The sequence below is a fragment of the Trachurus trachurus genome (assembly GCF_905171665.1).
Source record: "Trachurus trachurus genome assembly, chromosome: 7".
NCBI lineage: Eukaryota > Metazoa > Chordata > Actinopteri > Carangiformes > Carangidae > Trachurus > Trachurus trachurus.
This window is the reverse complement of record NC_139901.1, coordinates 30,004,182-30,029,932: the sequence shown is the minus strand read 5'-3', so window position 1 is coordinate 30,029,932 and position 25,751 is coordinate 30,004,182. Positions and strand designations below refer to the sequence as shown.

Here is a 25,751-nt window from a genome sequence, read left to right as displayed (position 1 = left end):
GCTCTTTTGGTTTACACTCAAGCCTCTCTGTGTGTGTGTGTGCATGTGTGTGTGTTATCTTTTCATTTCTCAGTCGACAGGGAATCAAGTCTGAGTAGCAGATTCCAACGAACTACTTTGTGAAACGTGAGAGCATGAAGCGGCATGACAAGATCATTTGTGTACAGTAGCAACACCAGCTCAAACCCAGGGGAGTGTATAGTTTACAGTGGGGGAATCCATTTAGGGCTTTTGCCACCGCATACATAACAAAGGCTTCACAGACAACCGTCAGAACCTCAAAGCAGCCCGAGGACAGCTCTGTTGTCCCGGCAATCTGTACTTAGTTTGTCACGATCAATATTGTAGGAACCAAACCCCATTATTAATTCATAGTTATATAAAAACATCGCACTCCGACGAGGTGGGCTGAGTAAAGCCGCTTCAAAAGGAGGAGCCAAACACTGTGTTTCACTTGGGATCATTTCACGGGGTATAATGTGTTTCCATCATCAGTATTAATAGTATATGCCCATCCTAGATTGCATACCCTGGGCGCTGCTGGGCCCACAGCAGGACAGGTTTTTGCTAGTGGAATATTTATAGCTGTGCATTAAAAGTGGAATCAAGGGTTTAAGTGTACCATTGCAACACCACACTGCTGTTCCTTTGTCTGGGCCTGTCCAAAAATGTCTTACCCTGGGGCTATTTGCAGTGCAACATTCAAAATGTCAGTGATATCAAACACTGCTTGTCATATCAGGAGATGGAATACATTAAAGAACAGCTGTATCACTGCTGCTTTATTCTTTTGGTATTGTTTGATTCTTGACTTCAAGAGCGAGCCGCATGCAGCCAAACATGTGAGAGCCGAGGTGACTTTTATGTCAATAATATGTCACACATGTGCTTTGTTACCGCAGCTGAACATTTGAAACATCTGAGCTCAGTGAGTGAAGGATGAGGGTTTAAGATCTTCCTCATTCGTGCACCTGTGAGTGTTTAAATACAGACGCTGTACAGTAAGTGCTTCATGTGCTTTTTTTTTTTTTTTTTTAGTGCGCAGTGTTTTAACACATAATTAGAATTAACACCGACAATGTGAGAAGAGCAGCAGGCTGAGTTGAGTTACGCTGCCATCTTGTGGTTTTTTCTCAGAGGCCCAGAGACAGTTGTTCAAAATTAATCTGATCGGATTTAGGATAATAGATTGGATCAAATATTAAAAATGGGTTGTTTAAAACTACAAACAGATTCTGAGATCCTATTAAAACACATATTTCAATCTTGGTTTTAATCTCAGGTTGTGTTGTTTTTAGTGGGATCAGGATAACTTTGATCCAAATGATTTGATTTGGATTATTCTGATGTCAGCAGTCGAGTTGATTCAGGAACAAAATATAATTTAAATTACATTCAAAACAACATTTATAATATAATATTTATGTATTGATATTTTGCACCTGATTACAGCAGGGGTGTCAAACCCATTTTAGTTCAGGGGCCACAAACTGCACAATTTGATCTCAAGTAGGCCGGACCAGTAAAATATTTGGCTTAATAATAGTCTATAAATAAAAAGAACTTTGAATTTTTCACTTTGTTTTAATACATTATTTAGATGTTTATAGTTAAAGCAGAAGTAAGCGGAATGTTTGTGTTAATATAAGTCTTAAATAGTTATATCTTCCGACAGCAATCACTTCTATAGAGTGTTTGGTCTGAAACACGGGTCCGTCAGTCACTCTGCTCTGCTGTAAGCCGGGGAGAAAACTTTCCTTGTATCCTACAACCTTTATCCAATGAGGAGAGAGAACGGCATAAAGGGGCGGTCCTCTCTGTGTGTGCAGCCAAGGGATGCGCGTGAATGTGGTGACATAGGGACGAGGGCGGGGACTGCTAACTGCATCGGCTGACAGGAAGTTAGACAAAACGACCGGATCGCTTACTTCTGCTTTAACAAACTATCCTTTTAGAAAACATTTATGAACAACCTGAAATTCCTTGATAAATATATGTGCAATTTCAAATTTTCTCACTTGACAAATTTAATCCTGAGGGCCAGATTGGACACTCTGCTGGGCCAGTTTTGGCCTGCGGGCCGCATGTTTGACACCCCTGCATTACAGCAATAAAGTAAATTTAGGATCAGATAACTTTTCCCCAACTAGGTATTTAAGTGAATTTGGAAATTTGAAGTTTACATTTGAAAAATATTCACAATGTACATGACTAATGTAGGCTACTGTATATTTCCTTTTTTTTTTTTATATCCAATCCAAATTTGCTTTGAAACACTGGTGCAAAAAGTAAAATGGATTACATGATCCTGAATGGCAAACCAAGGGATTTTAAAATCCAGATTAAACCTTTTGAACAACTGGGCCCAAAGGATGATTAAATTTTAAAAAAAGTAAACGCACCAACAGACGTCAAAGGTGAAACAACTGCCTATTTTTTTTATATTTTTTATTAGGGTCTAAGTCAAAAGGTGGACATTTATCTCCAAGCAAACAAAATTACCCCAAAGCAAACAAACAATTAGGTCTCTTTAAACTACAGTGTCCTATAAAACACAGCACACAAAATATAACTTTCTGAACATGTTTTATGAAAAAATTCCAGATTATTCGATAAATTTATCAATGGATTAAACGCGTGTAATTTGCCTTATCCAAAAGACAATGCTGAAATATTATGTACAGGTTCATTGCTAATAAAAAGTAAGCAAATAAAAATACTAGTTCTGTTACAGTGCACCCCATAATGTTGTGCTGTGAATTTTTTTTTTAAAAGACATTTAACTCCACAACTGTGCACCGCAAAATTATTTCCTCTAGACAGCCTCCTCGTAAGTAATGTAATGTAATCATCCTGATTTATAACTCATGCTCACAGGCATGCCGATGACGTGGACGTGTAGAAAAACAACATAATAAATATCATCTTTTTAAAAAGAGGATAAGAAATCCTAACAACACAGAACACAAAAAAACAAACCTTACGCGATTTAGAAAGCAAATTCAAATTAAGTTACAATCTAAAAAGAAAGAGAGAACAAAAGAAAAAAATAATAATAATACAAAACTCAGCCACTTATTGTAGTAGGAGTGTTACAAAAATGTAGGAATAGGAATCCATAGAAACATTGATCAAACTACGCAATGATTTCAAACATCAGAGATGGTTCACAGGTTGTTGGGAGGGCTGCAGGTCGGTGTGTGAACAAGACTGAACAGAGAAGAATAAGAAGAGGGAGAAAAAACCACAGGTATTATATTAAAACAATATCCGTTCCTATTTCACTACAGTAGAGTACACGTTTCCTTACGCACAGCCAACGACAACAACCAGAGAGTGTAAATGTCTGAGAATCAGTAAAAGTCCATTCAAAAAAAGAAACAAAAAAAAGAAAAAAGAAACACACCACCATGATCATCCCTGAGAACAAATTTTGGTTCAGTACTGTGTGTGCATTTGAAAAAGTACTGTCGTTATTTATATATATATATATATGTGTCAATTTCAGCTTTGTGACGCGTCGGCCGTCGTCGCCACGTCGAGTCTAAAAACAGCCAAAACTTTGTCTTGAAATGACCACTACTAATGCCTCAGAAGGTTTCAGTGTTATTCGTTTGAAGGATTTGCAAAAAAAAAAAAAAAAAAAAAAAGAATGCCAGGAAGAAGCTGCAAATCAAAACCTACGTACGTATATGTGTATGTATGTGTGTGTGTGTGTGTGTGTTTAGGCCGTCTTCGTTTAAACAGAAGAACACTACTTGTGTGAAGCTGTTGTAGAAAAAAGGAGGTGAGATTACATCAGAATACACGGTACCGACTGTAAAAAATAGAGGGGAGACGGAGGGGAAGAGTGCTGCCTTGGCTTTATTATTATTATTATTATTATTACAGTGAACCCTGATTTATTTTTATTTTTATTTTTTTAATGTTCCTATGTATTTTAGGTATAAAAACAAACAAAAACTGATATTCTGTGCATAAAAATGACTAATTTCAGGAAGAAGAAGAATTCAACGTTTGCTCTGCTACTCTAAAGTCGACTCCAGCCGCCATCCTCTTCATCTTCCTGGTCTCTGGTCCCTTGATGACTCGTCTGCTTTGACATTAAACCACCGCCTCCTCTTTCTCCTCTTCCTCCTCTGCACCTCTTCTTACGCCCCTTCCTCCTCCTCCTCCTCCTCCTGGTCGCTGTCATCAGAGCCTGCAGGACAAAGATAATATAATTATTGAACCATGATGATGAACAGTTTGCTTGTTTGTGATGGTGGTGGTGGTGGTTAGGGATGTCACGATTATAGATTTTCGTATCTACTATTCATATATAACCAATTATTAATCCTCCAGGGGTTCTTACTTACTTATTTCTTCTTTATTTATAATATAATATAAATGTATTGATATTTTGCACCTGATTTTTTAAACCATTACAGCAGGCTGTCATAGTTCAGGGGCCACAAACAGCACAATTTGATCTCAAGTGGGCCGGACCAGTAAAATATTTAGCCTAATAATAGTCTATAAATAAAAAGAACTTTGAATTTTTCACTTTGTTTTAATACATTATTAAAGGTACATTGTATAGGAATTATCCCCATCTAGCGTTGCGGTTGTATATTGCAAGCAACTCAATTGTATTTTTCATGCTGCATTCACTTGAAATTGGGCAGACAGCCGCTGCACGTAACGGCATAAACAAGCCTCTATGTAAACAAGTGGTCGGTCAGCACGAGGGGAAGTGTTTTAAATATTCAAATCATTAATTGTCATCTATACCAAATGTTTAAGTTTATTTTAATTGTTTGTTTGTTTTTTTTATCACAAATGAGACGCTAACATTTAAAGCCCCAGTATGTAACTTATTTGTCTTTTTATTAGCAAAAATCAAATATTTCTTTCATAAATACGTATTTCACTGAAGTCGAATCACACCTGCATACAAATGAAAGCTTTCTTGTACCTTAGAATGAGTTGTTACAAGTCGTTACAAATACATAACTGGGCGACGCACCGAACCGAGGCTGCCATGTTGCATGTTGTCTGTCTGACGTCTGCCCGATTTCACGTGAATGCAACATCAAGAATACGTTCCGCTATGCAACCGCACCGCTAGATGTTTACACCTTATACCTTTAAATTCCTACCAATTGTATGTTACGTTAGGTAAATGGAGCAGTATTTCTTACATTTACCTTAACTTTTGTGCACATCTGCCTCTGTGTTTCCAACATAATCTTTTTTGGAAAGTGACGGCGGTATTTAGGAATCTTTACGATTAATTAATTGTGTTTAATGCGTTTAATACTGCGATTAATTGTGAAAAAAAAAAGAATCGTGACATCCCTAGTTGTGGTGGTTGAGGTGGTAGAGAGCCGAGAGCGGAGAGAGCCTTACCATCAATCACGATTTCTCCACCATCTTCCTCCTCCCCCGGGCTCTCATCTAAAGGAGGGGGCCTAATCAGTTTAAGTCTGCATCACTCACTCAAATATTTATACATTTCAGACACAACACAACCCCGGTCAACGAGCGCTTCTTGGCCTCGGGATGGTTTTTACAACAGATATCTGCCGACGTCTACTTTTTAAAAAAAAAAACGAGCTACCAACTCAAATTATTTATGTATAAAATCAGATGTAATGTGTGAAATCCACATCACATCATCTGACCTGCACTTGGCCCCCGCTCTTCCTCCTCCTCCTCTTCTTCCTCTTCCTCCTCCTCTTCTTCTTCTTCCTCCTCCTCCTCCTCCTCCCGCCGACTGCTGCTGTGGCCTTGCTCGGCTTCACCCGTCTCTTCGCCCGGCTCGTCGTCTGAGTCAGATATTACCACGCAGTCGTCTCCGTTGCCGTTGTCGGCCGCCGCTCTGGCCCCACTGCCGCTACTGGAGAGAGAGGGAAAAAAAAAGAAAAAAGAGAAAATGTAAAATAACATACAGTCAATGAATGAACATACTCATTGTTTTGGTATGCGTCCCACCTGGTCTCAAGGAGGAAGAAAACTATCAGGAAACTGTTAAAGTTTACACATGAACTATAATTTCAACGCCCCCCAGGGCTGAGGACTTTTCGTTTTTAAATTTATAGCTTAATAAGTGGTTTGTCCTGGTTACTACTACACAGTGTGTACAGTAGTTGTGTTGGTCTGTACCTGCCGTTCTCCCTCGGTTCCCAGAGAGGAGTGAGGTAGTATCTCAGTGGGTCTCGGTACAGGTCGTCTCTCAGTATCTAAACATCAGGAAAAAAAGAGCGTTTTCAATACATTTCAGTACAATATGTTTGCAGCATGTGGTCTCTTTAACTGCAGACATTAAACAAAGGTTTGAGTATCATGTAGCGCAGATGGCAAGTGTCAGAATTATACATTGCCCATCCAAAAAAAAAAAAGTCACACACTCTAATATTTTCGTTGGACCGCCTTTCACTTTGATTACGACACGCATTTGCTGTGGCGTCGTTTCGATAAGCTTCTGCACTGTCACAACATTTATTTCCGTCCAGAGTTGCATTAATTTTTCAAAGATTCTCAATGGGGTTCAGGTCGGGACCACATTTCTTCCTTGAAGATGATGGTTCCCCACTCTCCTTCCAGTTTCTTATAATGCGTTGGACAGTTCTTAACCCAATTTTAGTCTCCTTGGATGTTTTATTTGCTTGATGCTAATAATTTGACCATTCTGTAACAGATTAACATCTTTTCCACGACATGTGTCGTCCAACATGGTTGTTTAAGAAATCAGACTGCATCAGTTAGGGTTAAATGAGTTGTTTCCAGCTGTAACATAATCATCCATGCAGTAATTATCCAACGGGAGGCTCTTACCTATTAGCTTAGTTAAATCCAAGTTATAAGAGATACCAAAATCTGAATCGATGCATAATGCTGAAACATTTTTTAAATCATGAACTGGCAGGGAAGTTGAATGAAAGAAGGAATAATCACATTTTCTTAAACCAATCATCAGAATAAGTGTAGCTACTGCTACATTAGCCAACGTTAGCATTAACAGCTGTTTACTTACCAGTCTTGCCAAGAACCTTCAGTCATCGCTGCATTTATATATAACAAAAGTGGTTAGAATACGTCCTCTGAGCGGCGCTACTGGACTCTACAGTGACTCGGTATCGGAAAAGTGACGATGGTCAGATCTCGCTGGTTAATGTGCTAACTGGCTTTTAATCTGTAAATTAAACATGTCTAATTCTCTGTCTGTTTCTTCTATCCTATCTCATTTCATATCTCCTTTTGATCTTCCACGTTGTTTCTGTATTTTAATTGTGTGGTTATTTTTATGTAAGCGTCTTTGAGCACTTGTAAAAGCGCGTTATAAATAAAATGTATTATTATTATTAACCTTAGTAGTAGGGAGGAAAAGAAGTGATAGAAATAGATGATTAAATAGATTTCTGTTTCCAGTTCTTACTATTAAATGTTTTGTTTTCATGTAAAGCACATTGTGTTGCCCCTTGGTATGAAATGCGCTATATAAATAAAGCGTCCTTGCCTTGTCTTGCCTAAAGGAATGAAGGTTGATGCTGAAATCGTCTCCCCAAGACTGGTAATTAACGGCTTGTAATGCTAATGTTGGCTAATGGAAACATCTGGCACATACAGGGCAATAAAAGGTTGTTGTGTGGGATGAATGTTAGATACTGTAATAATAATAATAACACAGTTAAAAATGGGCCACCGTGTAGTCCTCTGTACCTGTGCTACATCATCTTGTCCTGGGTTGCTATGGTCACTGAACCAGCTGAAAAACGTCTGGTAGACGCCGCGTGTCGACTTCCTGGGTTCGCTGTGGGCCGTCAGGTTCTGGCCACGATGCCACAGGATGGGGTTGGAGAACGACATGGGCGAGCCTGAAAGCGTGAGCACACAAGAGGGAGAAGGTGATGCTACAATCCGGCACATTTACATGTTTTTATATGTACATTGATGTGCACTGTCCCAGTCAAATAAAGTAAAGTAAAGTAAGTAAAGTAAAGGTGAAGAAGTAGAAATTAACAGATGAGTTGATTTTATAAACTCTGAAAATACGAGAAAACAACATATAATGAAAAAAGTTGATTTCTCGGAACATCTGAACTCGTGAACCGCAAAATTGTGGGTGTGAAAATGACAAGTTTGTTCAACTTCCTCTATCTGCTCTTCACACCAAGCACTTTTGTTGCACAAAATGTTCCCTTATCATTTTTACTCCAAATTAAGACTGAATGTCCTCTGGTGAGAATTAAATGTTTTTAGTTGAGCTGCTTTAGAATAAAAAAATAAAAAGAAAGAAAACATTTTTGTTTTGTTGTAGAGTTTAGACTGAATGCAGAGATGCAGAGTCTGACTATTAGGGACGCCCTGCTGATCAGCCAATTTTAATTATACGTTATCATTACGACTATGATAACACTATTTAATCATTAAAAATTACAACTTTATATTCCAAATGCTCATTTTTACCTCCCATCCCGAGGTGCAGCTCCTTCATGATGATGTTGTTCTGAAAATATGGGTTTCGTCTGAAGTGGAACCGGATCCTGTAGCCGAGCTTGTTGTTCTTGAAGGATTCGATCTGATACAGACACGAGGAAAAGTCTTAACTTTGCTCTCTAAGTAGGTTTTTAAAGAATAATAAACATTAAAACTTCTTCTTACCTCGAGATCAGTCATGTAACTGAGAGCGTCTTCATCGCTCTCGTCAATGTGAGCCGACAGATGAGGATGGTTCAACAGCTGACACAGTCGAGTTAAGAAAAAGACCCAAAGATGAGTTCATTTAAAGGTATAATACGTAGGAATTCCCCCCATCTAGCGGTGCGGTTGCATATCGGAACGCATTCTTGATGTTGCATTCACGTGAAATGGGGCAGACGTCAGACAGACAACAGACGCTGCATGTAACAGGATAAACAAGCCTCTATGTAAACAAGTGGTCCGCCAGCACGAGGCAAAACAATACAGGCCTGACAATATGTTGTCATGGTGATGTTGTATTGTTTACCCGACTCACATTTTACTGTCTTTCTCTCGTCGAATAAAATGACATCCGTCGGCCGTCTGCCTGACTGCACCTGAATGCAACACCAGTGCCTCCGTCCTTCCTCACACTACACAGTGGTGACAGTTTTAACAGGCCGAGCCCACAGCTCCGCTGAGTTTCTGTGGTTACCTACGGTCACGCTGCCACTCAACGTAAAAAATGGCGATGCAACATGGCCGCCTCGGTTCGGTGCGTCACCCACTTATGTATTTGTAACGACTTGTAACAACTCATAAGGTACCAGAAAGCTTTCATTTGTATGTGGGTGTGATTCCACTTCAGTGAAATACGTATTTAGGAAAGCAATATTTGATTTTTGCTAATAAAAAGCCAAATAAGTTACACACTGGGGCTTTAAAGCAGAAGTAAGCGATCCGGTTGTTTTGGCTAACTTCTTGTCAGCCGATGGAGTTAGCAGTCCCCGCCCTCGTCCCTACGTCACCACATTCACGTGCATCCCTTGGCTGCACACACAGAGAGGACCGCCCCTTTATGCCGTTCTCTCTCCTCATTGGATAAAGGTTGTAGGATACAAGGAAAGTTTTCTCCTCGGCTTACAGCAGAGCAGAGTGACTGACAGACCGTGTTTCAGACCAAACACTCTATATAAGTGATTGCCGTCGGAAGATATAACTATTTAAGACTTATATTAACACAAACATTCCTCTTACTTCTGCTTTAAATGCTCGAATACAAAACAGGAATTTGGGGGAAAGAAGGACATTTTCATGTGAAGGATACAGCTGTGACCCAGAAGCCAGGTATGGTTTTCGTGATGGAGCTGCGCTGATCCAGATGTGGACGCCGCTGACGGCTGATCTTGAGCTCCAGCCGCTGGTGGAGCCGCGCGCTCTTCTTCTCGAGGGCCTCCAGCCTCATCTGCACCTGAGCCAGCAGAGCCACCGACTGCCTCATCTCGGGGGCCATCTTCACCGACACGATGGCGCACTCCCCGTCGTCGTTCTCCTCGTTGTCCGACGGGAAAGAGGAGCTCGGCGTGGACGAAGACCCGGACACGGACTCGTCCCCTTCGTCGGCTTCGGGCACGTCGTCCTCGGCGTCCTCTCTGTCGGTGCTGTGTACGGATGTGGAGCTGTCGGCCGCGGCCGCCTGGGTTTTGGAGCCCGTTTTGGAGGGGTGCTGGCCCCCGCGCTGTCTCACTTTGCTGCTCCCCTGTTGTTTTACCTGCGTTTTAACTTTCTCAGATGAGCAAGGAGTCTCTTGGCTGTCCTCCCCGTCTCCTCCCGTGAGACTGGCCAGTGCCTCTGCAGCTGCTATGGCTGCAGAGTCGGACTGGTCCAGGGAAGAAGCACATGGACGCTGCACAGCTCCTTCTGTCTTCCCTGCAGCTTCCTTTGAGGCAGCAGCAGCAGCAGCAGCAGCAGCAGCAGCAGGTCCATGTGCACCTGAGGAAGCGGAGGAGGAGGAAGAGGACTGTGGCTTCTCCTTGTTGCTGCCATCGTGACCGAAGTTGTTGTTGACACTAGGTGCTGATGTGCAGCCTGAACCCTGCTCCTGCTGCTCTTTACAGTGGATCTCCCTCACTGTTGCTGCTGCAGCTGCTGCTTCTTTACTCTCTGCTTCACTGTTTGTTTTACAACTTTCTGAGCTGCTCCCCGCTGCGTCTGACGTGTCCGAGTCCACTTTTGTGGACTTGCAGGGAATCGAGCTGCCTTCATCCTGGTGGCCCGGTGCTGGTGGACACCGTTTCCTCGATGCAGCAGAGTCAGCGGACTGTTTGCGGTCCGTCACTTCACTCATGCTTAGCTAACTGTTAGCCGAAACAGCTAACGGGGCTAGCTAGGTGGCCCACGAGCTCAACTAAATCAAACGTGAATGTAACGGAGTAACTTCTACTACGACTACAACTGAACTTGCTGGTTAGTTAGTTGCAATATTGTTCATTGGATCGTAACGTTACCTCCATTGTGGACAGTGAAGCTGGAGTAGGAAGTAGCTGTGCTGTTTCTCCGCGGCCTAACAATTAGCAGGCTGATGCTAACGTTACTTAGCTCACGTTACCCGCTTCGTGTTTCCCCCGCTGTGACGGCGGCATCACAGACCCCGCGAAAAATAATCCAACAAGAAAGAGTCGGTACAAAAATATTCAAAGCTTCCCGTGCTCTGACTCGTCTTCACGAACAATCCGCGTTGTTTTTATTCTAGTTTGGTGTTTTTACATTTATCCGTTAGCTTACTATCCGTGCAAGGACGTGAAAGGAAAACAATCCTCTGATTGGCTGACGGCACGCCGCGCTAAAACCTCTCGACCAATCAGAGACAAGGGTGTGTTTACATGGGGATCTGTGGTCCTAACTGCGCAGCAGCAAGTGCAGCTGAACATTACAACATCGAGACATGGAGAGTGTCTTTTTAACATGTTTATTCGACAACTTTTAAACAGATTGTAAACTATGCGAGCTCAACACAATTTTTAGACATTATTTTAGGTATTAAAGCGGAGGTAGGCGGGATTTGTGTGTTATTTAGCCACACATATTCAGTAGGCTATGTATTATTTATCTCATTGCACTATTACCTCACTGTTTATTTGCACTGCCACTTTACTTAATTATATGTGTATGTAGCTATGTGTTCTCTGTTGTAGCCTATTGTGTTATTGCTCAGTTGTTGCTGTCCTCATTTTGTAGCCGACCTCTTTTTTTGTGTACAAGTGAGTGAATAAACCAGAGTCTAATTCCTTGTATGTCTGCTCATAGCCTAGGCTACTTGACAAATAAATGTGATTCTGATTGTGATTTGTTTTAAAGACAAAATATTAACTTTTTTCCCCTCCATTCAGTAAGGAAAGTCTGTGAGTTTGGGGCGATCACAGTGTTTCTATAGGCTATGTCTCTGTATGCAGCAGCCTACAGCTACTACGGAGTATATAAGCCGGCCCTACATGTATACTCTGTCCTTAATCGGGAGGACAGAGTAGGGCCCTTAACCAATCAGGAACCCCCAGACCAGAATAGGTTTGATTGGACAAAGATACTGGGAACTGTAGGCTTGTTTTCATAACAAATCCTGCCTACCCCAGCTTTAATGTCGAGAGGGTGATATTAAAATATAATACATTTCTTATTAATTACACACACGGGGTTCAAGCCATCCAACATGAAGCCAAATGTAAACAAGGACTTGGATTAGTGTTTGATTTCAGTGCCCAGCAGCTGCCTGTGTGGCTGTTTAGACGGCATCAAATAGGAATGCTTTATTCCCAGAAAAGATTTTGATGCACCAACTATAAATAGCCTCTCAGTGTGAAGCTTGTACAGGTTGGTTTTTTTTTTTTACCCATTCAATCCTTTTTTGTACTTGAAACGACACCATTTTTAACATGGAGCACATGATAACCAAGTGCTTTAATGTGTCCTAATTTTTGTGGTGCCATGAAATGAAATTTTTGAAACCTTCCTTTGACCAATGTGTGAGAAAAAAAAGATGGCCGTGATGAAACAACAAGTATGTCAGGTTCATTTATATTGTCAGTGCTGAGGTAAAGTCACATATACAGACTGTTAATCCTGTTTGTCTTGTGTCAGTCAGTCAGTCGTTAAAGCCTTTGGGCGTATTTGCATATTGCAGCAATGGGCTTCAGAAAACCACACTGAAGATCTGACATTGAAAACATAAGAAACTCAAGTCTATTTATAATTTGCAAAACGGATAAGCCATATTGAAGATTCTGCACTATTTCTTGGTCAAATATATGTAACACTGGCCAGATGAACTCCTTTGTACAAAAGGTCACATTTCCCTGAGTTGTATCTGATACTGGAGTATTTATTCAGATGACACTGGAGTGGATTTCATCTATTCATTAGAGACTTGTTCAAGTAACTCAACTTACAGCTAGTGTTCACCTGCTATAAATAAGACCGTGCTGCGCCTTTCGTTGCCAGCAGATCGTTGCTCACATAGAGGCATTGTATTGTTGGGAAATGGTATCAGACCCAAAAAAAAAAAAAAAAAAAGGAAGTGTGCCAGGACAGGAGGCATTTTTATTCTACACTATAAGAGAGTCTTTAAAATCAGCACCAGTACCACTCCATTTCTCAGAGACAGGCTGTACCCTCTGGTTTGCATCTCTGTGGAGAAGGAGGATAATGACCCTAAACACACCTCAAAGCTTTTTACTTGCCCTAAACACACCTCAAAGCTTTTTTACAAGCGCTACTTGAGGACTGAAGAGGACGACTGAGGAGCCGAGCCAACTCTGTGGCATCGCCAGAGGTTCTTTAAAGCTATTGTCATCATGGGTCATCAGGTTGTGCACAAATCTGTGGAGGTGATGCCAGCAGCAGTGCATGATGGGCAAACCATTATTATTTGGATCGTAATTTTGACCATTAAATCTGTAAATTGGGTCTTGGCATCCTTGTGTGACAGGATACATAGTAAATGTTGTGTAGTGATTCAATGTAAGAGCTGGTAATGTCTGTTAGGTGTTCGTCTTGGATGTTTTGTTTGTATGTGTATGTATTAAGTATGTGTTTTCTGTATGTATTTTTGTTTTTATGTATCATGTATGTGTTGATGGTCTGTATTTTTCACTCATGAAGATGAAAGACCCCAGGAAGAATAGCTGCTGCGTGGCAAAAGCTAATGGGGATCTTAAAGGGATAGTTCAACATTTTGGCAAATTGGCCCATTGCCATAATCGCTATAGTCATAGCAGTAGGTTCGTTACCTTTATTTGTCGGTGTAAGCTATTTTTAGAACGGAGGAGTGGAGCGGCAGGCTGTTCAGAGCTACACTATGGAGGCTAATGGAATTTCTTGGTTTCCCTCATCAAACTCATCAAATACAAAATCCCAAAACTCCAAAACGCTTTCGTGGACAAGTTGTGACCTGCACATTCACCACGCTATGAGATAATAATGGAACGTTACGAAACGGAGCCGTTTTCGAGGTAAATACAGAGTCTGCTTGCTGAAAAACTGTCCCTGAACGCAACGCGCATCAGCGGTTTTGCATGAATTTCCCTCTAAAACAACTCTGTCTGGTAACGTTGTGTTATTATCTCATAGCGTGGTGAATGTGCAGGTCACAACTTGTCCACCAGAGCGTTTTGGAGTTTTGGGATTTTGTATTTGATGAGTTTGATGAGGGAAACCAAGAAATTCCATTAGCCTCCATAGCGTAGCTCTGAACAGCCTGCCGCTCCGCTCCTCCGTTCTAAAAATAGCTTACACCGACAAATAAAGGTAACGAACCTACTGCTATGACTATAGGGATTATGGCAATGGGCCAATTTGCCAAAATGTTGAACTATCCCTTTAAAGCAGATATCAGTGGAATGTTTTTGTTAATATAAGTCCTAAATAGTCCTATTTTCCGTCAGCAATCACTTACATGAAGTATTTCAGCCTAAACACGAGTCTCTCCGTCACTCTGCTCTGCTGTAACCCGAGGAGAAAATTTTCCTTGTGGGATACAAGTGTTATCCAATGAGGAGAGAGAACGGCATGAAGGGCTGTGTGTGCAGCCAAGGGATGCGCGTGAATGTGGTGACGTAGCACGAGGACCAATTGATGCCTGACAAGGGCGGGGGCTGCTAACTCATGGTGCGTTCAAAGAAACTCGTACTTTGTGTTTTTCCTTCCTGTGAAGTCATACCAGTTCGATCTGGTACGAGTTCACGGGTCGGAAGTTACGAGTGGCCGTTATAGGGAACTTTCACAGACAACAGGATGGTAAAAACACGAGCTACGGGTTACCTGGAACGCTACCAAGTCGTAGTTGTGACTTGAAGCTGTAACTTACGGTTTCAAAAGCCTGCCTTGAACGCAGCATTAGCCGAAACGGCCGTGAAGCTGATATCTGCTTTAATAAACTAAACTAAACTAAACTAAACTAAACTAAACACATAGCCATACTGAGATATAGTGAAATTCAGATATTTTCTCATCATTAGCCTATTTGTAATGAAAAAATATAATTCAACTTGAAACACGTGCAAATATGTGTATTTCTGACTCGTGGTCTCCTCAGTGCATTCAATAACAAATGAATGATGAAACAAACTCCACCCTGAATGAATCATTTCCATTATTGCATTATTCCGTTGCTGATGACATCTGTATTGCCTACGTGGGTTTCAAAATGTGCCATGCCTTTATAAGAGTGGCGAGCGGCCATGATATGACATGACATGACTTTAATAATAACCCATTTGCAGTTGGATGCGGGCGCTCGGCCAGCCCGAACCAAACCGACCGAGAGGGAGAGGGGGGGCCGGATTATACCAACTTAAAATACAAATTTGGGGCATGTGGATCTCGGTAGGTCAATGCTAAAATTAGGAGACGTGCTCCTTCCGCCACAGCAGCCACAGCTCGGTGCATAAAGTCATGTAAATCCGGGGATACACTATCACAAGGGCTGCCTGGCATCAAAGTCAAGTTTTCCATGGGTGACATTTAACGCCACACGCTGCCTGAGGAGAGTCCGCACTGACAGCTCCGGTGGATCTACACTGGCCACTGCTGCGCAAACAAACCACGAGTGGGCTGTTTGTAGGTGAACTGGTTTGTGTTTTTTTTCCCCCCTCTTCTTTTTTTATTATTTATTTTTTATTTGCAGGCGCCATATGTCCTCTCTCCAGTGCACAGAGTCCTTTGATTGTAGCTACTCTTGCGCACAAACATGTCTTTTCTAACCATACCAAATCAAGAGGGGCTTTTTAAGACGATCAAAACAGGCAAGTCTGCAGACGGGGCGACGGGTTGTGATGATGGCCATAACTGTGATGAGGAAGAGGAAGAAGAAGAAGATGACGATGACACCGAGAATGTCCACCTCATCCCGAGATGCTCTCCGGTGCCCAGAAAGCGCGGCGCGTCCATCTACGACGAGACCGCCGAGTACATGCGCATCCACGCGGCGCTGTCCGCGGGGAAGAGAGTGTCATTCGCCGACACAACAGGTGGAGATCTGGTGGATGTGAAGGAGTTCGTTGCCTTCGATTCGGACGAGGACGAAGAGGACAGCGCGAGGTGGGAGGAAGAGGAGGCGAAGTACCGCAAGCCGGAGCGAGAGCCCATCTACCAGGTGCAGCCGGAGTTCCGCGCACCTGAAGGCGATGCGCTGCTGCGAGCGGTGCGCGCCAACAAACTGGAGGTGGAGAAGATCTGTCCAGTGGAGGATGAGCCTCTCGCCTTCACCGGGTTGATACGAGTCCTGAACATCTCCTTCCAGAAAGCGGTTTATATCAGATCGACCATGGACAACTGGGGCTCTTACTTTGACCACCCCGCAGAGTACGTCCAAGGATCTAACGACGGGGACACCGATCAGTTCTCCTTCAAGCTGTCTTTTGCACCACCTTACATCACACACGGCTCTCGCATTGAGTTTGTTGTTCGCTATGAAACAGCCGATGGGGACTTCTGGGCTAATAACTCCTCTATCAATTATGTGGTGACTCTGCTGCTCACCTATGAAGACGATTCGGCCCAAACAAACATCGACATGGAGCAAGTAAGAGGCATCCTGAGACCTCCGAAAGTTTACAGGTAAATCATCACACATATAAGTCAGAACTTAAAGGCATAATGTGTAGGAATTACCCCCATCTAGCGGTGCGGTTGCATATCGGAACGTATTCTTGATGTTGCATTCACGTGAAATCGGGCAGACGTCAGACAGTGCGTCGCCCACTTATGTATTTGCAACGACTTGTAACAACTCATTCTAAGGTACGAGAAAGCTTTCATTTGTATGTGGGTGTGATTCGACTAAAGTGAAATATGTATTTATGAAAGCAATATTTGATTTTTGCTAATAAAAAGCCAAATAAGTTACACACTGGGGCTTTAAACACAGACCAGGATGTAGCCTATAGACATGTAGCAGGCCTTGTGTGCAATGTCATAGATCCCCCTTGACCTCTGACCTCCACAGACTGGAGCTCAGGTGGTTAAGCCTCACAAGCTATCAGTGCTGTCAGATCGAATTATCGGTTGTTAACATGTCCCAAACAATAAAACTTCTCAGATGCAGGAAAGTTTGTAAGACATTGGTAGTCAAATCAAGAAGAGACAGATGTAAACAAAGCACTAGACAGCACTTTGTTGTGTTTGTGTTGTTGTTGTGTAACAGCTGCAGAGCCCCAGTTGCTTACTAATTCCCTGTGAGGTTTTGTGACTGAATTGAGTGTTCAGCTTTATTCAGAAGTTCTGCCTGGAGACTGCCTTCAGCAAAGCAAGAACTCCTCCAGTTTTCAAGTGAAGCAGGATGTTATTAAACACAGTTGTGCAGGCCGTTGCACAATGAGCACATGATGAGGAGGAAGAGGAGGAGGGAAAGGAGGTGTCTTATCCACCTAGTTATGAGTTCATAAAGTTTGTTTATGGCTTGGTTTGCAGCGTCTTCTGGCATCTTCTTCAACATCGAAGAGATGCGTTGAGAATTTGGGAGTCGGGTACACACCCCCTTCAGAATGCCAATCATCCAGTGGTGTGTGAGGACGATCTAAATAGGCAAAGGGCAGGTGTCGTTTTCAGCCTTGACGTTTCCCTTGCACTAAAACCTACCTCTGACCTTTTCTGTCTTCAGTCATCGAGGGGAGCGGAGCAACGCGGCAGATTATTGGCCTCTTTCCCTCGCGGTTGTAGTTAGATGTTGTTGGCAAACATAAACATAATTTCTCTGCCTTCTTTTTTTTTTCTCCCTCACATTCAAGTAATCCCCTGATAGTATATGATTACGTCAACATGAAAGTGCATCATGAATCTCCCAGAAGACATCGACAGCGAAGGAAGGCTTATAAGTTCCCATAAAAGGAGCGGCCAGTATGAAGGGATGTAGCCGTCATGGTGGAGGTCTTCACTGGTGGAGCTACTGGGAGGCGTGAAGGGCCAGATGGGTTGTTAGAGATGAATGAGTCACTGAGTCAGAAGGAGGAAATTTATTGGGGATTCAGAGGCCGAACCACCACAGATTCATTAAATGCTTTGAAGTTAACTGATAATTGGGGTTTTTAACACATTAACAAAGCAGCCGGTAGGAGGGAAGGTGACAATATCAAGACACAATACACAATATATCACTCACAATTTTTACTTCTTACTTACAGTAGGATCTGTTGCTGCTTTGGAAGTTGCTCTATTGTTGGTTTTGTTTATATTTAACTGCATCCACCTCAGGCAAATATAGATATCACACATTCATGTGCTGTAGCAGAGCAGAAACAACGCCTCTGATTCAATGCAATCTATCTCGATTGTGTGGCAATCTTTTTTTTTGCCTCAAACCTTTGCTGCTGAGTCAGTTCAGAGTTTTTACAAATGGAGTTGGGCTAACAAGATGTCTTGTTATGTTAACGGTATCTCCATTTTCTTTTCTTTTTGCGGTCAATATTGGACTAGATTTTCAAAGTTTGTGCACATATCAACCTGATATGTCAAATATAACCTTCATATGCAGGATGAAAAGCTTCGTATCCGCACATCTTGCTGTGATAGAGCTTTTTAAACTTGTTGCTTCCAAGTAATTGCTTCACATCACCTGACGTGTATGACGCAGAGATCTTAAATCTGCTCCACTCTGACATAAAACTGGACCTGCATTCAAGACGGTGGGCGTAAACAGCTCGTCAGGTGGTTTTTCCGAACCCTATTTGCGTAGCTCCTCTGTCACATGCTCGTCACACTTCTTGACCTTTATTTCATTTGGCATCTTTTGCAGGACTCGCCCCCCCCCCCCCCCCCCCCCTCCTGACACCTGAAGTGCCCTCCGACAGAAAACACTTTCATTTAACACGTATCTAGGTCATATATACATGTGAAAGACTATATCTGGAAATGTCCAAATAAAGATATTTAGCTGAATTAATCCAGCGTTACTAGTGCCGACACAATTGCACTTGATATGGTAGGACTTGTATTATGCTTGCACTCTACACTGACCCCTCAACAATATCTCACTCTGTAATTTCCCGCCTCGCCACCTATTTTAACAAACCCTCTAATGAGATGTGTCATCACTGAGGCTTTTGCCTTCAAGGCACAATCAGAACTGTGCATAATATAGAGTAAAAAAGATATCAAAAAGGACTAATTCAGCCCATTGATACTTGGACTACATCAGCAAATTATCTCTAGCAGGTATTTAACGATGGTGCATCACCACCTTCTTCTCTGCCTCTTTCTATTTGCCGTCTTTATACATGAGGCTCGTGTTCAAACAGCCCACCGCGGGGCCTAAAATGGCTTCATTTATTTTCAGACACGACCTCCGCTTGTCAGTTGATTCAGATGTTGCATCTCTCGCACAAAATGAGCTTAAATTACAAGCAACTGTCAGAATAAACAAAGACGCGGCTTTAAATCCACAGCCTCGTTCAGCCTCAGCTCACCTTATCAAAGCATTTTCCCTTAATAGGTCTCAGTTAATGCGTCTCCCCGTGATTCAGTCAGATCTACACTGTACACACACACCTCTATAAACTGAATGTTTTCATTGTGCATTGTTAAGCCTCAGGCTTAGCTGCACCATTAATAAAAATCTGTGTATATATAAACACGAGCTCTGTGGTTTCAGTTGCCTTGTAAGTGTGGTGACTGGTTAGCACATTAAGGCATGTTTCAAGCTGTTGGATGGTTTTCTCTTGTTTTGATATGATGTCATGACTCATGTTTCTCTTGTCTTTCAGTATGCCTGATGATTTAGAGTCAGACGAAGAGCAGGAAGAGGAAGAAGGTACAGTATCACCACTGTCACATCAGTTCACTACCTGAAAAAATAAGACATGCATATTTAAAGCAACTACAAAGAACTTTTTACTGGATATGCAAACGTCTTTCATTTATGCTGATGTCTCTGTTTGACCTACAAAAAGCAAATGAGGCCATTAGTGGGAAGATAAGATATTTCTTAATAGTGTAACTCTTCACCTTCGGGAGGCGGTGGTCAGGTCGGTCCACTGGACAAAACGATTCACGTGTCTTTACGACAATACGTGTCAGAGCTCATGGGAAATGCAGGCTTCATTCTGGCAAAACACTACCGCTCTTGTCCACTGGCATCGCCAACATCAAGACAAAATGAAAGTTCTTTGTAGATGCTTCAAAACTGATGTAAATCCTAATTTTTATGTGGTGGTTTTGCATAGAAAGTACAATTTATATGTTGTACATGAGGATTATAGGGATAGTTCAACATTTTGGCAAATTGGCCCATTGCCATAATCCCTATAGTCATAGCAGTAGGTTCGTTACCTTTAATTGTCGGTGCAAGCTGTTTTTAGAACGGCGGAGCAGAGCTGCTCAGAGCTACGCTACGGAGGCTAATGGGATTTCTTGGTTTCCCTCATCAGACTCATCAAATACACAATCCAACAACTCCACAACGCTCTGGTGGACAAGTTGTGACCTGCACATTCACCACGCTATGAGATAATAACAGAACGAGTTGTTTTAGAGGGAAATACAGAGACTGCCTGATGAAAAACTGTCCCTGAAGGCAACGTGCATCAGCTGTTTTGCATGAATTTACCTCCAAAACAACTCCGTCTCGTAACGTTCTGTTACTAACTTGCACCGACAATTAAAGGTAACAAACCTACTACTATGACTATAGGGATTATGGCAATAGGCCAATTTGCCAAAATGTTGAACTATCCCTTTAAGGGACTAAAGTATCTTGTATCATTTAGTATCTAATGTCCTACATTTCCCATAATGTTTTTTCATCAAATGCCCAGTTTGTCAAAAGAGGTAAAGTTTCCAGCTGAACTGAGTTACACTCCCAGGCTGATGAGTGTTATAATTGGTGTTTTGTTGCACAAACTCGCTGCTGTCTCTTAAAACAGTAATCAAATATCTGTTTACATGACAGAAGGAAGCTCCACCTCAGGCCTTGTCAGACCTACGCCCGTCTGTCCCGTCATCGTACAGCCGGAGATTGACATAGAGGTAAGGATATTAAAAAGAAGAACTACTTTAACCAACAGGAACATTCTTTGGGGTTTTTCTTCCTCATGAACTTTCTATGACCTGCAGACATTCACGTAGTCCATTACGACTACAGTGTGCTAATGTAAGACGCACATTTAGAGAAGTACTTGTTAGATCGTTAAGATTCCCTTGATTTGCATGCAGTTGTTGACACATTCCCATTTAACAGGTAAGCAGACTAAGTGCTTTATCCCTTTATGCGAGTCAAGTGTCTAATAAAACAAAACAAAAAAACATAACAAACACTCCTGAATCCAAATCTGAAAGCTCACCATCATTGGCTTGGTTGTTTATATTGTTCACAGCTCATTGAAGCTTCAGCAAGAACTTAGGTAATGTCTCGCTTCTGACCGCTGTAGCACGCCACTGTACTGTACCGTACTGTACTGTATGCTATTCGTATCCGCACCTCCTGCCTCTCTATCTATTCACATCGTAACGCATGCTGTTCATGTAGTTGCACCTTCAAATTTTCCCCATCCTAAAATTTTGAATTAATGTCTAAATTGATTTTGAGCACTAATATCCATTCACACCATGTGTAATCGTAACGTCCTGTATGTTTATATATTATCTGTGATGACAGCACTAAACTCCATTATCACTGTGTCGTTGTCAGTTAGAAGAGAAGCACCGTTCTGGGAAATTATACCAATCATATAACTCTGAACATTCATTTTCAGTAATGCTAAAATGCTATGCAGACATTTTTCTAGGCCGTTCTTACTTCTTCCTTCTTCCTTTTTTTTTTTTTGTCTTTACACTAAAACGCTGGAAGAGAGAAATGTTGAGCTGCTTAAATCCAGGATCACCAGGGGCCGTGCATTAGCATTTTGGCGAACAAAAAGTTGATTTTGGAATAGGGCCATACATAAAACATATCAGACTGGAAGAAATTTCTGTTTCAGAAGCAGGAAAAAGTCACATTGGATCTGCATAACAAAGAATAAACTACCTCAGACAACCCCGAGTGTATGAAAACAAATATATACAGTATATATACACTATATTAGGACGTCCATCTTCTAACAGAATAACACCGTGGCAACCTCCTGACGACCTCCTTCCTACTGACACTACAGATATTGGGCATGACCTCATCCAGCTCATCTGTATGTTTGTATTACCCCAGTATTTTAAATGCATGTTTTTTTTCCTTTCGTAAAGCATTGCAATAATAACTTTAAAAAGGGGCGAACCAATCAACAACTGCGTGACAGCAGCTCCCTCCGTATTCATTCAGAGGTTAAACATTTAAGTGTAACGATTCCTGACAAATGCTGCCATTTCCAAGCTCCACTCCGTGTTTCTGCCATTTTGATGGTCCACGTGCTGAGGAGTCAGTTGTTTGCAGGACTTTGGTTTCCCTTCAGCTTCTCATTCATCCTGTAGCTGCTTTTGAAATGTTTCTTTATTGATTTCTCTCTCTCTCTCTCTGTCTTGCTATCTCTCTCACAGATTTAAAGTATTTGGTGTCATTTAAATGACACGATTTCTATTTGAAGTTTGCAGAACATAAAATCCTTCAAGTAGCTATATTATTATTATCATTTTGATACATTAGAAGGTTTTCATGTGACTCTGTCGTGTTTTTCCTTTTAAAAAAAAAGGATGCCAGGTCTCATGATGATATAATCACAGATAACCAGATAGGTAGAAGTCTTAACATCTTCATCTGCGTCCAGCTATTTTTAACATTAACACTTGCTGCACAATCTCAGCCCTCTCTCTGTTATTCATGTTTTTTTTGTGTCTTGCTCTTGCACTTGTTCTTCTGGGTGTTTTTTTTTTGTTATTTGGTTTTATATTGTAATGATTTTTATCTGCATTTGACCTTGTAGGTTTGTTAGAGCAGCCTCAAAGCTCTTTTCAGTTTTATTAGCTTTTTTTTCTTTCTTTCTCTTTTTCTTTCTTTCTTTTTTTTTTTTTGGTTAAACGAAATTAAGAATTAATGGCATTAGTTCCAGAACCTGGTGTTCAAAGGAAAAACAATCAGCCCCTGGTTCGATGTGTACAAAAATGTTTACAATAGATAAACACCAGTGCAAATTTGTTCTTTTCTCCCTTTGATAATCTTGTTCTCTGTGGGCTCCAGTTAAAGGATATTAACCTGTTTATATTCATGACAGGGGAAGTAAAGACATTAGAAGTTTTTGCCAACAAGTCTGGAAAAAAAAAAGACCAAACAAACTTCTCAGTCAGTCCCATCATAACGCTAATGTTTTGTTTGCATCTCCTCACAATTACAACGTCAGCATGGGATCCATTTCACAGAAAAGCATTAGTATGCGTTAAAATGCTTTTCCCCCTCTCTGTGTGAAATGTTAATGTTGAATACAAATCTTTTCCTCCTGTCTTTACGGTCTCCTCGCTGTCACTGTTGTCTCCCTCTTTTACTTTAACAGATTGCAGTTCCCCCATCTGGTCCCTCTGTCCCGCCCAGCCATGAGCTTCCATCTGCTGATGGCACACTGTCCGCTCGCACTGTATCCCCAGGTGAACGACTCCCTTGTACGTCTTCCGAAACCACGCTTCAAACTAATTCATCCTTTGTACTCTGTGCCAGCGAATCAGTCCAGCCAAATAAGTCACAGCCTTTACCCAGACTCCACTATGAATTAGGCAACCAAACGTCAGAGCAGCCCATAGACAGTAGTCCCTCTGCGCCGCCGCCGTCTCTACAACAAGAGTCAAAGCCGAGATCAGACAGCTCCCAGGCCGACGGAGAGGAAATCCCTCCTTCAGAGGCCTCTCGCATGCATCCTCCAACCAACACAGAGACAAATCTGCAGCCAACAGGAGAGGACAGATCCACTGAAAACACAGTCAGTCGTCCTTGTCTGGAGCTGGGGTTGCCTGCAGCCTGCGTCTCTGCTCCCACTGTGACTCGGGCCTTTGAGCAAGAAGTCGCAGAGGAAACGAGTGAACTTGTTGCAGAAAGTTCTCTCAGCAGCTCTGCAGCGCACAGCGAGATCGGTCCGCCCGAGTTCCTGTCTCCAGAAACAGAGAGCCAGGAGACAGAAGGTGAAGCTCCAGCTCCACCTGCACCTGCACCTGCACTTACACTTGCACCTGCACTTACACTTGCACCTGCACCTACACTTGCACCTGTACCTACACCTACACTTGCACCTGTACCTACACTTGCATCTGTACCTACACTTGCATCTGTACCTACACTTGCACCTGCACCTGCACCTGCACCTGCACTTGCACCTGCACCTGCACTTGCACCTGTACCTACACCTGCACCTGTACCTACACTTGCACCTGCACCTGCACCTGCACCTGCACCTGCACCTGCACCTGCACCTACACTTGCACCTGCACCTACACTTGCATCTGTACCTACACTTGCATCTGTACCTACACTTGCACCTACACCTGTACCTACACTTGCATCTGTACCTGAACCTGCACCTGCACCTAAACCTGAACTCCCAGAGATCCCCTCAGTGAGTGCAGGTGTCTCCGAGGCGAGCCAGAACTCTGCAGCGCTGCAGTCCGACCCGCCGGCCTGTGAAGAAGAGACGGAAGACGCTCCGCAGATTTCCCCCGACGCTTTATCAGACGATCTGTCAGAAGCTCCTGAGCTCCGGCCTGAGCTCCGTGACGTAAACAGGAACCTGATGCCATCCATCATCTTCCTGAGCGGAGTCGTCTCCCTCTCCATAGTGATGCAGGAGCCCAGCGCGCTCTTTTTCATGGGACTGCTGATGGTCTTGCACCGTTTGTGATGATGCCACAAAAGTCATTCACAAGTTAAAGTGCCTTTTCATGATTCCAAAAGAAGCCGTCGAGTTCAAACATACTGATGTCGTGTGTCACTGTGCAGTTGATTTAAAGCCCCAGTATGTAACTTATTTGGCTTTTTATTAGCAAAAATCAAATATTTCTTTCATAAATACGTATTTCACTGAAGTCGAATCACACCCGCATACAAATGAAAGCTTTCTCGTACCTTAGAATGAGTTGTTACAAGTCGTTACAAATACATAAGTGGGCGACGCACCGAACCGAGGCGGCCATGTTGCATCGCCATTTTTTACGTTCAGTGGCAGCGTGACCGTAGGTAACCACGGAAACTCAGTGGAGCTGTCGGCTCGGGGAGAAAGTTTTCCAGGTAGCGCCTGTTAAAGTCACCACTGTGTAGTGTGAGGAAGGACGGAGGCCATAGACTGTAAAAAATATGGACGTAGCATCCGTGACGTCACCCATTGGTTTTGGGGAGTCGTTTTTGTGACTCAAATATGGCGGCCTGAACAGCGCCATGTTGGATTGGCCGGCCGAGAACCCGCCCACTGGCCTCGAAGCAGCTGTCCACGGAGCTGCTCGGACCTGTGACTCAACGTTTCCGCGCCCTAATTGGCCAGAATTTTAACCTTATAACAGTAAAACGGTAGAGTTAAAAAAAAATCCCCCCCCCTCAGAGTGTGTGCGGGGGTAGAAACTATCGATTGAGACCAAAAAACGTTCTGACACCAGGCTTTTAACATGTTTATTGAGGACGTAAAGTCGGCGATTTTAACATGGGGGTCTATGGAGAATGCTCCCTTCTGACACCAGCCCCCAGAGGAAGAAGAGGGGATTGCAGTTTTTTGAACGCGGAAGTGAGCTTCACTTCTCAGACCGACAACTGCCCCCTTGACGGAGGCACTAGTGTTGCATTCAGGTGCAGTCAGGCAGACGGCCATTGGCAAACCAACCGGATGTCATTTTACTCGACGAGAGAAAGACGGTAAAACGTGGGTCAG

The 25,751-nt window shown here is 42.6% G+C and overlaps 2 protein-coding genes across 3 annotated transcripts; one reads left to right on the top strand and one right to left on the bottom strand.

Moving 5' to 3' along the window:
* Positions 1-2,468: 2,468 nt before the first annotated feature.
* tspy (testis specific protein Y-linked) lies at positions 2,469-11,273 on the bottom strand. Of its 2 annotated transcripts, XM_083975311.1 has the most exons (8): positions 9,773-11,273; positions 8,647-8,724; positions 8,452-8,563; positions 7,705-7,859; positions 6,148-6,224; positions 5,667-5,881; positions 5,392-5,439; positions 2,469-4,201 (listed from the first exon to the last, which is right to left on the bottom strand). In XM_083975311.1, exons 1-8 carry the CDS (start codon positions 10,790-10,792, stop codon positions 4,152-4,154), a joined length of 1,755 nt encoding a protein of 584 aa, XP_083831437.1. In that variant the 5' UTR covers positions 10,793-11,273; the 3' UTR covers positions 2,469-4,151. The 2 variants fall into 2 exon arrangements, with proteins under 2 accessions (XP_083831437.1, XP_083831436.1); XM_083975310.1 differs by lacking the exon at positions 2,469-4,201 and having other exon boundaries at positions 5,123-5,439.
* A 3,977-nt stretch (positions 11,274-15,250) lies between these two features.
* On the top strand, positions 15,251-24,137 carry LOC310988159 (uncharacterized protein; the record flags this gene model as incomplete). The annotated part of the gene is made up of 4 exons (XM_083974672.1): positions 15,251-16,554; positions 19,695-19,741; positions 20,882-20,955; positions 23,403-24,137. Coding segments are annotated over exons 1-4 (1,725 nt in total), but the record flags the coding sequence as incomplete, so codon positions are not given.
* Positions 24,138-25,751: the final 1,614 nt, after the last annotated feature.